This window comes from Fusarium vanettenii (assembly GCF_000151355.1).
Source record: "Fusarium vanettenii 77-13-4 chromosome 6 genomic scaffold NECHAsca_33_chr6_1_0, whole genome shotgun sequence".
Taxonomy (NCBI): Eukaryota; Fungi; Ascomycota; class Sordariomycetes; order Hypocreales; family Nectriaceae; genus Fusarium; species Fusarium vanettenii.
In genome coordinates, this window is record NW_003315852.1 from 45113 (window position 1) to 58235 (window position 13123).

The 13123-nt window shown below is 53.3% G+C and overlaps 6 protein-coding genes across 6 annotated transcripts; 4 read left to right on the plus strand and 2 right to left on the minus strand.

Moving 5' to 3' along the window:
- Positions 1-108: 108 nt before the first annotated feature.
- On the minus strand, positions 109-2635 carry NECHADRAFT_80988 (uncharacterized protein; the record flags this gene model as incomplete). The annotated part of the gene is made up of 8 exons (XM_003042554.1): positions 109-603; positions 696-1148; positions 1233-1580; positions 1639-1698; positions 1761-2289; positions 2342-2390; positions 2444-2489; positions 2555-2635. The coding sequence occupies 8 exons, from the start codon at positions 2633-2635 to the stop codon at positions 109-111; spliced, it is 2061 nt and encodes a 686-aa protein (XP_003042600.1).
- Positions 2636-3168: 533 nt separating this feature from the next.
- Positions 3169-4035, plus strand: NECHADRAFT_41980 (uncharacterized protein; the record flags this gene model as incomplete). The annotated part of the gene is made up of 2 exons (XM_003042462.1): positions 3169-3466; positions 3524-4035. 2 exons carry the CDS (start codon positions 3169-3171, stop codon positions 4033-4035), a joined length of 810 nt encoding a protein of 269 aa, XP_003042508.1.
- Positions 4036-4194: 159 nt separating this feature from the next.
- NECHADRAFT_42290 (uncharacterized protein) lies at positions 4195-5667 on the minus strand (the record flags this gene model as incomplete). The annotated part of the gene is made up of 3 exons (XM_003042555.1): positions 4195-4451; positions 4524-4729; positions 4790-5667. 3 exons carry the CDS (start codon positions 5665-5667, stop codon positions 4195-4197), a joined length of 1341 nt encoding a protein of 446 aa, XP_003042601.1.
- Positions 5668-6111: 444 nt separating this feature from the next.
- Positions 6112-7904, plus strand: NECHADRAFT_93987 (uncharacterized protein; the record flags this gene model as incomplete). The annotated part of the gene is made up of 7 exons (XM_003042463.1): positions 6112-6187; positions 6247-6634; positions 6687-6915; positions 6968-7091; positions 7144-7553; positions 7608-7796; positions 7836-7904. 7 exons carry the CDS (start codon positions 6112-6114, stop codon positions 7902-7904), a joined length of 1485 nt encoding a protein of 494 aa, XP_003042509.1.
- Positions 7905-8440: 536 nt separating this feature from the next.
- Positions 8441-10204, plus strand: NECHADRAFT_42254 (uncharacterized protein; the record flags this gene model as incomplete). Its single annotated transcript, XM_003042464.1, has 4 exons — positions 8441-8803; positions 8870-9075; positions 9143-10020; positions 10077-10204. The coding sequence occupies 4 exons, from the start codon at positions 8441-8443 to the stop codon at positions 10202-10204; spliced, it is 1575 nt and encodes a 524-aa protein (XP_003042510.1).
- Positions 10205-10963: 759 nt separating this feature from the next.
- Positions 10964-12762, plus strand: NECHADRAFT_42178 (uncharacterized protein; the record flags this gene model as incomplete). The annotated part of the gene is made up of 5 exons (XM_003042465.1): positions 10964-11070; positions 11133-11313; positions 11372-11793; positions 11854-12320; positions 12380-12762. 5 exons carry the CDS (start codon positions 10964-10966, stop codon positions 12760-12762), a joined length of 1560 nt encoding a protein of 519 aa, XP_003042511.1.
- Between the last annotated feature and the right edge of the window lie 361 nt (positions 12763-13123).

Sequence of the window (13123 nt, forward strand, 5' to 3'; positions counted from 1 at the left end):
TAGAGACGATAGAATTTCACGGCGTAAATTTGCATAGTTACCACCCAGGGTCCCAATGGCGACACATCCATCCATACTCCTTGCGGAGGGAGCATTGTTGCCCTTCATTTACAGCTGAAAGTAGCTGAAACCCTGCCCCATTTCCAGCGGCGGTGGGTGTGCAGCATTCACCCATTGAAGGTCCATTGCGTCGATGAGCAATGCGGCAGCTTCTGCATCCAGACCAGCGTCGGGGTGTAGCTGCTCGTAGTTACCAAGCTCTACCTCAGACACGAAGCACTCGGTCGCCATCTCACGAATCATCCTCAAAGTCGACCTATGGATCACGATCTCGCTCATCTGCTGCCAGTTCTCCTCAAGGATGTTCCTGCGCCCAGCGGCACTCATCAGCTGGGGCCGATCCCATGTCTCTCCTAGAGGGACCTCGCGCGCCAGAATGTCAAAGACGTCTCGCAGGCACTCGGCCTCGGTCCACCGGTCGGCCATAATGGCAAGCGTGCTTGAGCAAGCACGGATGGCATCGGGGACATCAGCGGACTTGTACGATGGTCGCCAGAGAGCAATCGGCGTGGCATAGAAGCAGTAGAGCAGAGTGACTCCGATCTGGAACTGTGTTAAGAGCTGCGACAGTCCCACGTTAGAATCGAATCGGGTTTGAAGAGGGCACGGCAATCACGAGAGGAAAAGCCACATACCCCAAGCCATGGCTTTGCAATCTCCCTTGCCATCTGGAACCTCCGGAACAAGAGGAGCGCATGACAGCAGGCTTGCACCGACAAGTCGCCAGCGACACCTTGCGCCATACCTCGCGTGGGCCGGTAGAGCGTGACGATGTTGTAGTAGTAGATCATCTTCAGCCATCGCGAGCTCGTGTAGCCCGTCTGCGATGGGTGTGACAGAGCGGCAGAATCCCGGTCCCATTCCTTGAGCCTCTCGCTGATTTGTACGCGCCAAGCGCTTGCGGCGTCCGAGTGTTCGCTGTAGTCCTTGTGCAGCATCATGTCCTGGATCTCCGACTCAATTTGGCGGCCGACAAGTACATGAAGGGCCGGTGAGACATTGGTTGGCGACGTCACAGGCTCGATGCTTTGTGACTCTGTGGATGTACTTATGTCAAGGAGCGTGTTGTCATCGATGTTGTCGAATATCTACAGTAATTCAGTTGGAATGGGTGACCGCGATTCTTGCCCTCCAGCATTGGGGGGTTGGGGGGTCGGGGGGTTATTACTCACGGGGACAGTGATGTAGCTATCTGAGATGCAACTTGGAAGATCATATGTGCTGCAAATGGCACGATCGATGCCATAGGCACACCAGAATACTCTCCTGCGGTGCTGATTCCGAATAAAGGCCTCGCCGGTGACCGGTGAGGGCTCTGGTCCAGGTTCAGGATCAGCAAGATGTAGTTGTGCCATGACGCAAAACCTCATGGTCCATGACGACAGGGTGATTATGCTCTCCTTGGAGGGCATGTGAAGAGCGTACACAGTGAGGAGGAGGAATCCTTGGGCGCGGATGAGGGGATCGGGGGCCGCGATCAGGGAGGGAAAGTATCGAGAGATTGCTAGGTTATACAGGAGCTGCAAGGATGGCTCAAATTACCACTGTGCGTCGGGGAACCCCGTCGAGATGATTTACCTCGGACCTCATAGGGCCATTAATGCGTCGCTTGGCCATGAGAAATGCGATCGAGTAGACCTAACGGCATCAGTGCCTTCATCCTAGATGATCAGGGGATAGGCATGACTCGCCATGTACACCATGAAACCCTTCCACTGCTCTTCTGGCGGGCAGGCTCTTTTACCGCGCCTCCATGAGTCGGCCCAACCTAGAAATTCGTGTCTGAGGAGCAAGGGATACTGCGAATGCGCCATCTCGAAGTATGTCTGGATGAGAAAGCGCTCTAGGTCTGAGTCTAGATCCAATGCTTCGGGCGTTGGCTCTTCTCGTCGCGCGTGTTGGGTTGGAATTCCTGTGATGGCCTCGAATAAGTGGGAACCGAGGCTATCTGGAGTGCTCTGGGCTGTAGGCATTAGGTTAGAATTGATCAAGGAGAATTCTTGATTGCTAGGCCACTCTAGCCGGCTGGACCTAGTCCGATGGTCGTCATCGCGGCTATGGGCGGAGCCAGGGCCCTGCAGATGTCGTCCGGGGCTGTTGTCGTTCGGTGTCGTCCTTATTCTCGATGTAGCCGGTTCATCCGGGGGTCTGGTGTGAATATGATCGAGACTTTCCTGCGGGACAAGGGATTCTAATTGTGCAACACGTTCCTCCAAGCGTTGGACGTAGCTACGACAATAGTGAGCTACAAGATGACAAGAGAAAAACGAAAGGCACGTACTCTGGCTCCAATGCTAGTTTCGAGGATGCTGACTGAGTCTGGAGGCATTCTGCTGCCTGGTTAGAGTCTCCGCCGTCCCCGTAAACTGCAATGACCCCATACCTGCGCCTGACTGGATACAATTCTCACAAGGCCGCTCCTCGGTACACTGAAAAGGATCGGTGGTGAGCGATTATGGGGCCAATTTCAGGTAATACTGCCCTCCATGCTGACCTTTTGCTTGCGGTGGCGGCAGCGCTGGCAAGCAAGGAGCTTCTGCCGCTTAGCAAGTCTCGTTTCCCCAGGATCCGCCATCTTGGTTCGCGTCCTTGGCTGCGTCAGGGGTACCGCATAGGCGTAGGATGGATGCTGGCCCTACCTTGAGCAGCTGAGAAGTGGGCGGCACTTGGTCGGACGAGGACACCGAGGAAAACGAACGATTGTTGACAATCGTATCGGGTGGGTGACAGCAGCGGGTTAAGTCATCGGAGTCCAGGTGCGAAGACCCGTTACTGGACAGACTAAGATGGAACTAGAAAGGGCATACTTAGGTAAGCACGTAGTTAACTACCTGTATGACTCGGACTAGCTGACCGTTTCGGAGCGGCATCGGGGCGAGTTCCGACGCGCCGTCTACAAGACACGGTGAGCAACTTGGCTTGGCATGGCATGCCCCAAGATCCTCCAAAATACCCATCTGGGGGTCTTCATGTTGAGGAGACGCTGGAGCTCGCGCTCAGGCTCGGCAGATATTTTATGTGCCTGCACCAACCGCCCTTTCAAAGAAAGAATTGAACTTTGTCCCATGATTCCACAGCCGGCACATCAAGCACTTCCAGATTGGAAAGATGGCCGTCGATTCTCTAGTAATCAACGTTGCCGTTTTAAACTGCGGGTATACGAGTCCCGTTATCGAAAAGGAGAGGGGCCAATATCATGACATCTTCCGAGTACTTCTGCGGGACGCGGTGCATCGTTCGTCTTCCCTGACGAAAAAACCTACCCTACAGCTCGAGGGGTGGGATGTTGTGAACCAGAAATATCCGTTGTGCCTGGACCGAGCCGATGCCATCATCATCACCGGATCGCCCAACGGCGCATATCAACCACTAGAGTGGATTCATGTTCTGCAGCGTTATATCTTGCGTGCGTTACGCGTCGTCTCTATACAGGTCATGGGCATCCTTCTAACCTGCTGAGTAGGTGTCTACATCGAACGACCGCATATCAAGCTGTACGGCTCTTGTTTTGGCCATCAAATCATCTGCAAGGCTCTGTTTGAGGACTATGGCGCAATCATACAGAAAGATCCGGCAGGCTACGAACTAGGCGTCCACACCATCAACGTGTCAGAAGAATTCGCCTCACGATTCGCTACACTACTTCCTACCAAGTCTCTGCGCCTCCAGTTCCTACACGGCGATCATGTCATTTTGCCTCCAGGCGTCTTGCCGGAAGACGCCTGCGTCATTGGCTCAACACCTCACTGCGCAAATCAAGGCATCTATCAGCCGGGTAGACTCCTCACATACCAAGGGCATCCCGAGTTTGACCAGTTTATCGAGATGGAGTGCCTGAAACTCGTCAGTGCACGTGTTGGATGGCCTGCAAAGTTTACAGAGGCGGCGATTGCGTCCGCTGCGGCTGTGGATGATGCAGTAATTGCGGCAGAAATCATAGTTTCTTTCCTCTTAGAGCCTACGGTAGCAAAATAATAAAAGAGCTATCAAGACTTACTTGCAGAGTACCCGCCCGTACGATCATAATAGATATTGGATTGGGGAGTGGCCAGGTTAGACCTAGTGCATGTGTAGAAAACTTGTGTCTATGGAAAACCTCCTTGTTATTGTCCATTTCTCAGCTAACTACTTGCTTCAAGCCGGCAAGTGCTCGGAAAGTAGCAGCTTCATGCGTTTTATGCCCTCCACGATAACGCCTGCCTCGTGGAATGCCCAGCACAGCCTTATAGTGCGTCCGAAAGTGGCATCTGATCTTTGCTTGCTCCCCGGATCTCCCTTCACCTCGAACATTTTCCCATGCGCAAACTTCAGATCATGCTGATCTATTGCAACCTTGGCCAGTGTTGTCGCGGATGGAAGATTCTCTGGCAGGGTGAGCAGCAGAAAGAAGCCTCCAGCAATCCTGGTGCCGCCGCACGCTTTGTTGTCCGATTGCCCTGACGCAGTGGCAGCATTGAACTGACTCGTCACGTATGGTTTGCCGCTGCTTATGCGGACGCCCAAGGGCTCGAGGTGCTCCTTGACAGCGTCGACCATGGCGTAGTACCGTAGTGAGTAGGAAGGTATAAGCGTGTCTCGGATGTGCTTCTCAAGTGCTCCCGTGGCAAGCATGTTTTCGATACAGGTGGACATGAAATGGCAAGGATTTCCGCCCGAAGTTGTGGCGCCACTTTATCGGGGTCAATGATGGAAATGGGGGCATTTATAGGGAGATTGGTGCAAGACTTACGTGTTGGCCAGCCACGTCGCGAAGGCTGGTGTCCCTTCCGCCCACGATGTTCTGACGCCTGGGGCGACGATCTTGGAAAATGAGCCATTACTCATGGTATTTCCCCATTTGCTCTGAGGGTCGATCTCATGGTTGATGTCCACTAGTCGTGGGGGCAAAACGCGTGTGGTTAGGTCAAGCGTCTGTCCTCTCTCCTCAGGCCAGTAGAGGAAGTCATAAACGTCGTCTGATATGACTAGAGCGTCGTACTCGATAGCCAATCTCACAAGGTCGTACCGGTGCTGCAAGGACATGGTCTTGCCACTTGGGTTCGAGAACGTCGGTACAACGTATATGACATGTTTGTAAATCCTCTGGTAGCCGTTTGCCCCTGACTTCAGCTTGGGCTCATCCGACTCGCCATGAGCCGCAACCTCTGCCTCTGTCTCCGCCAGGGCTGATTGAAGAAAGTCCAAGTCGATGCCCTCATCGTCCTCGGGGACTCCACGCAGCTTGCCAGCGAATCCGCAGTCCTCGAACACAGGACAAGCCAGAAAGTACGTTGGCTCGACCATCCAGATGCGCCTGGTGTACGTGGGGTCTGTGAAGCGTATGAGAGCATTGACCAAGTTCTGAGAAGCGCCAGCGGCGATGCACACGCGCGCTTCGTCGATGGCGTGGGCATCTTTGTGGTACGTGGATCCCAGCCATCGCGCAACCTGTTGGCGTAGAGGTGCGTTTCCTCGATTGGGTCCGTAGACTAGAGCAGCCGTGGCCCGGTCAAAGTCTCTGAGGACGTCATCGGCGCCAGCATTCAGGGACGCTGAAGGGAAGAGAGAAGGGGACGGCCATCCCAGTTGCAGGTTAATCTGCTTGCCTTGAGGAAGAAGCGAGGTCATGGCGGCAGGAACACGGCGCTGTTGGCTTGGTGGTAGCTTGATGTTGATTGAGAATGATGGGCCCGAATTCATCATGCTCACACCCGACTTCTATAGCCATCCTGGGCATTGGGTCGACGTGCAGATACAGAAGCCCGGAACCCGCTAGAGCCTGGTCTCCGATTAGTCCTGTCGGACACCGAGTCCGATTCATCGCATCGGTCTCGGAGGCAGGATGTAGCTAAAGAAAATGTGGAGCGGGGACGTCCAGATACATGTTAGATATCCTGGCTATTCGTGTTTTGATACCTACAATTATGAACGCATGTCATAATCGTTTGTTCCAGGCAAGTTTCTGAATACCAACAGCAGTCATGGGCCCGACAACCGAGCCACTGCCGTTCAAGGTGCCTGAAACTCAATTCTGGTCAAGATAGAAGTGCTGACTCTTCAACAACAGCTCCAATGGCCCTCGATCTTCAAGGACCAGTCACTTGTAAATGGGGAATGGGTCGCCGCGGCTTCAAAAGCCCGATTCGAGGTTATAGGCCAGTTTGATCTGCCGTCGTCCTGACAGAGACACTTATTAACATGATGTAGATCCTGGCACTGGCGGATGTTGGGCTTCAGCACCAGACAATTGTGCAACTGACGTGGCTGCTGCTGTCGAAGCTGCGCACGAAGCATTTCGTCTCTACGGGCGAACCACACCCAGAGCCCGCTCACAGTGGCTTCTGAAGTGGGGAACGCTTATCGAGAAGCACAAGGACGATTTGGCAACTATCGTCACATTCGAGACGGGCAAGCCGTTGCCAGAATCCTTGGCCGAGGTGGACTATGCCCTGAGTTCGACTCATTGGTTCGCGGGAGAAGCAGACCGCATTCAAGGCACCGCTTTCGATGCCGCAATTCCTGGAAAGAAGGTCTTGACGATCAAGCAGCCCATTGGTGTCGTGGCTGCGCTTGTTCCATGGAACTTCCCCGTCTCGTAGGTTTCTGCGGAGCAGAGCTGCATCGGATATTTCTCTGACAGAGTACAGAATGGTGGTTCGAAAGGCCGGAGCGGCTCTTGCGGCCGGATGCACCATGGTCATCAAACCATCCCCTGAGGCACCCCTCTCGGCCTTGGCGCTCGCGTTCCTTGCAGAGGAAGCTGGGATTCCCAAGGGTGTTCTAAATGTCCTAACAACCAGTCTCGAGAATACGCCAGGTGTCAGTGAAGCGCTTTGCCGTCACCCCTTGGTCAAGAAGGTGACGTTTACGGGCTCAGTACGTCAATCCAGCTGCACTTCACTATGGAACCGGCTGACCCTCGGTCCAGACTAGGATTGGAAAGCTGGTCGCACGACTATGCTCAGAAGGGCTCAAAAAAGTGACCCTTGAGCTAGGTGGTAACTGTCCTTTTATCATTTTTGATGATGCCAATCTGACCGAAGCTGTCAATGGTCGGTCTCCCAGCCTCCTCGCTCCGTGACATCTATACTGACATGCACGTAGCGCTCATGGGATTGAAATGGCGAAATGCTGGGCAAGCGTGCGTTACTGCTAATCGAGTTTATGTCCATTCTGCAGTGTATGACGAGTTTGCGTCTCTCATCACGGAGCGGACGTCGAGGCTCGTTCAAGGCCATGGCAGCCTGGCGACCTCAACTATCGGGCCAGTGACGACTCCGCAGGCGCTCGAGCGTACCAAGCAACTTGTAGAAGATGCCAAAGCCCAAGGGGCCAAGATCCTCTTGGGGGGCGAACAGCTGAAAGACACGTCCGGTTTCTTTTTTCAACCAACCGTCATTGCCGAAGCAACCAAGTCGATGCGTTTCGCCGATGAAGAATGCTTCGCCCCAATCCTGAGCCTTTTCAAGTTCGAGACCGAAGCACAGGTCATACAGGCTGCGAATGATACCTCTGTGAGTGTCCTTTCTTTCTCAACCGCTTCGTCGGTTTCTGACCACACCAACTAGGTGGGCTTGGCCTCATATGTCTTCACCAAAGATATGGATAGGTCTTGGCGCCTCATGGATGCTCTAGAAGCAGGCATGATCGGTGTCAATACGAATTCTATCGCGGGAGCTGAGGTGCCTTTCGGCGGCATCAAGGAGTCGGGATATGGCAAAGAGGCGGGCAAGGATGTTGCGGTTGAGGAATACCTCGTGACCAAAGCAATTTCGGTATCAGTGAGCCGCCTTTAGGGCAGTTGGCCGCAACAGAATACAGCTCAACTACCACCCAGATGGGCAAACCTAACTTGTTTTTTCTGAATAAATACTCGAGTTACCTAATTTTTCAGTGTGTCAGATGCCTCGTGCCGGATCAGAGCTGAATCAATACAGAAAACTAGCAGTTAGCCATGCTTGCGTATTTTTGGTTATCTCACCGTGGATCAAGTTCGGTCATCTTTGGCCAAGGGTGTGCTTATCTTCAGTTATGCTGGGGCGAAGCGTCACCCCGGGCACGAGTCAGGGACAGCTACCCTAGAAGATATCATTGAGGCAGATAAGAGATCCGATTCGTCATCGGACTTTTTCGGCCCCGCAACCACGTTGTCCGACGAGCATCCCATGAGCAAGGGTCTTATCTTCCATCCACTCAGGATGCGGCGATGCAGCCTAGATGCTTCGGACTACACCACAAGTATAACAGATGGGCGAGCATGTCATGACGCTCCTAAGAGGAGTATATACGTCGCCGAGCATCGTCCCTTGGGAATATATCTGTCGCTAAATCATTCAACTCCGTTGTGCACCTGTTCACGAGCGACACGATGGCCGTCGACTCAGACAGCAAAGAACTCCACATGGCGGAGAACAAGAACACCGGCGACGTCGATAACGGCGAGGTCGTGATTCACAACGACAACCAAATCATCGACGATGGCGTTCGACGAGCGCTCAAATCCCGTCATCTGCAGATGATAGCCCTCGGAGGTGTCATCGGCCCCGGAACGTTCTACGCCACAGGCTTCGCCCTGCAATATTCCGGTCCTGCTGGCTCCTTGATTGGGTACATCATCGTGGGACTCGACGTCTTCTTCGTCACGCAGTCCTTGGGCGAGATGGCGACGCTGTTCCCGACGACCGGATCGTTCAACGAGTTCGCCGGCCGGTTCGTCGATCCTGCCCTCTCTTTTGCCCTCGGGTGGAATTATTGGTATATGTGGGTAAGTGGACTTGATCTCGATGCTTCATCCGATGCCTACGCCCGAATCATTCGCTAACCCTGACAGGGAACGATTCTGGCCAACGAGTACAATGGCGCTGCTTTGGTTCTGAGCTTCTGGACCGATAAACTCCCCAACTACGCCTGGATTTTGATCTGCTGGGTCTTCTTCATGGGCACCTCTCTGCTCGGCGTCTTGGTCTACGGTGAAATGGAATTTTGGTTGGCGACTTTCAAATTCATCGTGACAATCATTCTATACCTAGTGGCCATGTAAGTTGTCCTCCCTTCCCAGCCTCCGGGTGCACACCCAGACAGACCACTAACAACGGTACTCCAGTCTCATCAACACTGGGGCCATCGGTGGCGACTACATTGGATTTCGCTACTGGGACGATCCTGGTGCTTTCGCAAACGGCATTAATGGCTTTGGCAAGGTCTTGGTCTTGGCTGCGGTCATGTACTCGGGAACTGAGGCAGTGGCAATCACTGGCGGAGAGTCTCGAAACCCCAAGAGGGACATCCCCAAGGCGCTGAAGCAGACCTTCTGGCGCATCCTGATCGTGTACGTTGGCATGATCTTCTTCACCGGCCTAATTGTGCCCTACAACTCGGAAGGATTGTTGAACGCCGCATCCAAGTCGGCGTCGTCCCCCTTCACTGTCGCCCTGAACCAAGCGGGCTGGGCGGGCGCCGGCAACCTGATCAATGCAATCATCATCATCACGCTGCTCTCTTCGATCAATTCCGCCATCTACATTGCCAGTCGCACCATCTATGCTCAGGCCAAGGCTGGACGGGCCCCGCGGTTCCTTGCCAAGGCGACTTCCAACGGTGTCCCGGTCAACGCCATCGTCTTCACCAACCTTTTCGGCCTCATCTCGCTGCTCAATATCTCGGAGAATGCTGGCAATGTATTCAGCTACCTGCTGTCAATCTCTGGCTCAGCTGCTTTCATTGCCTGGGCATTTATCGGGTTGACTCACGTGCGCTTCCGCGCCGCCGTGAAAGCCCAGGGCATGCCCCTCTCCTCTCTTCCATTCAAGGCCTTGGGGTACCCCTATGTCCCCTGGACACTTTTCGGAGCCAACATTTTCCTCGTCATAATCTCCGGGTACACCACGCTCCTGACACCCTTTGACCTCAAGGCTTTCATCTTCGCTTACCTGGTTATCCCCATCTTCATTGCCCTGTACGCCGGGTGGAAGCTCTGGCACAGTAGGTTTCTCGCCCGTGAAAGCCTTGAGTGCAGTTTTGCTAACGAGATAATTAAGAAACGAAATGGGTTAACCCTGCCGAAGCTGACATCACGAGCGGCCGGAGAGAGTGGTTGGGCGGTACAGACGAAGAAACAGCTCACAAGGGCATTTTTGCTAAGGTTAAGAATGTACTTGTTGGCTGAATATGGATGAAGGGGTGGGCCGAAACGTGTAGTGTACTATTTTGTTTCTCTCGAGCTATCTGATTTAGCTAGTTGTCAATGTCCGTCGCCACGGAGGCCATTGTGTGTTCAAAATCTATTGTTTGTCTAACTCGGCTTTGTCCTTGTAACGTTGCTACCGCACCCACAGTAAGTGGGCTCCGTGGTTGTGAGATACCTACTTGTTCGGCCGGACCACGAACCACCAGCCAATTAGTCATTCATGATATTCTGACTGTATCTCCTTACGGAAAGATGCCATTGGTAAAAGATCTCAGATGCAGAATAAGGCACGATCGAAATATCAGGATCGGAAGACAACATGCCGAGCGCGGTGCGAAGCCTGATTCTGATCGAGTGAGTGACCCGATTTGATTCGACTTGGCGCGCGCGGGACCGAGATCAGGATGGTCTTTCGCGATAAGAACGCTCCCCTCCCCCGGATTTTCAAGTCCTTTCCGATGAAGTGTATCCAATCAAGTTGAGAAACGTCAATGGACTGGCATCCGATCGGGATGCGATGCGACAGACGCTCCTGGCGGAAAGAAGCATGGGGTAATGCTGGTCGGGGTCTTTCGGGGTCTTCGGACTGAGTGTCCGCGAAACGCTAGTAGTGTCCGAAGGGCCAGTAGCTATGTGAGTGAACTAATAAGAGCCAGTGACAACATGGCCGCACCGTCATCCGCAGTCTCGAGCCGCAAGTTCGTGTCCCTGTATACCGTTGATCCTACTTGTCCCAAAATGCGAAACACTAAAATCGATCTGGACGCCGAGGAAGCAGCGTTTCTGGACCTTGCGGATTCGATCGAGCAGGAGTGGCAATCTCCCAGACAGGCACATCTGAAAAGGTTAGGTTGCGTTGCAAATGTTCTGATAGATGATGGTTCAAAGGCAAACTTACAGCTATTAGACCCTACTCAGCCAAGACAATTGCCGCGTTGCGAAACACAATCCCCATCTCGTACCCATCGAGCTTGCAAGGCGATAAGCTTTGGGATCTCTTGAATGAACACCTGAAAAATGGTACCCATGAGAAGACATTTGGTACGACCGAACCTACCGTGGTTTCCCAAATGGTCAAGCATCAACAGGTGAGTCAAGTTGGAGTCGAGCCCATAGGTGTCAAAATTTACTTACACACAACAATAGACTGTGTACGTCTCGGGGGCACTTTGCGGTCTCTCGGAAGTTCAGCATCCGGGCTGCGATCATGCAGACTACCCATGGGACACAGTTCCCAAGGTTGTCGAGAAGATCTTCAAAGCCCAATTGTGGCACGACCAGCGCCAGAAGCAGTTCAGATTACACCACACAAAGGCTGAGCGGGAGAAGCTTGAAGCTTACGACTTCATGGCGCCCATCATTGCCGATGGCGACATGGGCTTCGGAGGCCTGACCTCGACGGTCAAGATGACCAAGTTATTTGTGGAGGCGGGAGTCGCCATGATCCACCTGGATGATCTCGCCATTGGCTTGAAGAAATTCACGATTGGCGAGGGCCGAACCGTGGTGCCTACCAGCGAGTATATCGCTCGCCTCACGGCCGTTCGCATGCAATTCGATGTCATGGGGTCAGTACTCATGCACGCTCATGCCTCACGGTGACTCTTATGCTGACGAGGTTTCTCCAGTGTCAATACGTTACTGATGTGTCGATGTGATACAGACCGTTCTCAATTCATCACGAGCACAATTGATCCGAGGGACCATGAGTACATCCTAGGCGCCACCCACGACGTGAAGCCTCTCGTGGAGGCGGTCTCATCGGGAATGGCTGAGGGCAAGACGTACATGCAGGCACGCGATGAATGGAAGGCCAGCGCAGGCTTGATGACCTTTGACGAGGCGGTCAAGGCCAGATGCAACGAGCAGAAGTACCAGCAGTATCTGGCAAAGGCTTCCGTGTACGGCACGTCACTCAAGGATCGACGCCGATTCGCCAAGGATGCTGTAGGAGAGGACGTTGTTTTCGACTGGGAGCTGCCGAGGTCCAAAGAGGGCCAGTATATGTGGAAGCCAAGCGTCAAGACAATCGTAGAGCGAGCTGTTGCAGCTGCTCCCTTGGGAGACATGACTTGGGCAAGAATGGATGCGCCAGGTGAGCAAGAATATCAACGATGGCATGACAGCAGGAAAGAAGAAACTGACGCTGCACAGTCTGGAGGGACATTCTCGAATTCCACACGGAAGTTCGTAAGATCTTTCCTGATCGGCTCTTTGCCTTCGGATTCACCGGCATGTACGACTATACAAAGGCCGGTTTCACTGATGAGCAAATCCGCTCCTTCAGTGACGACATGGCCAAGCTGGGCATTGTTTGGCAGGTCCAGCCGATCTGGGCTGTCGGCGGGCTTAACATGACGGCTGAGAAATTCGCAAAGGAGTGGCAGCAAGACGGCATCGCGGGGTATATTGAGAAGATTTCCAAACCGTCCAGGGCGCCACCCATTGTGGATGGATTCCACAAGCCTAGCTATGCTGGATCTTATCTAGCTGACGCTTTCTTCGCTGCCGTGGCTGGTCAGGAGATCACGCCGTAGTCTGACAGAGAGCGACGGTTTGGGAACATAATTCAGCTCAAGCATTGTGGGAATGGCTTCAAGTCTTCCATTGGCGGCTAAGATGCATGTTCTATGAAGTGAAGTGAGGAGCCACGGTTATCAAAGCGCCCTATGGCTCCAGGATATCGACCATTTTGTTCAGGTCTCCATCTACTTTATGAATAAGTCCAATGTCATATCCATCATGGCTGACATGGCCTTTCAAACGAGCTCCGCGGTTTGCACCATTTTTTTTTTTGAGCTCTACAGAGAAGAGAACAATTCGCACATCCCTGGATTGTGGTACATTCTCTGAATATTCAAAGGTGAATTTGTCGGTCTGGCCGTCGAGACACGGGTT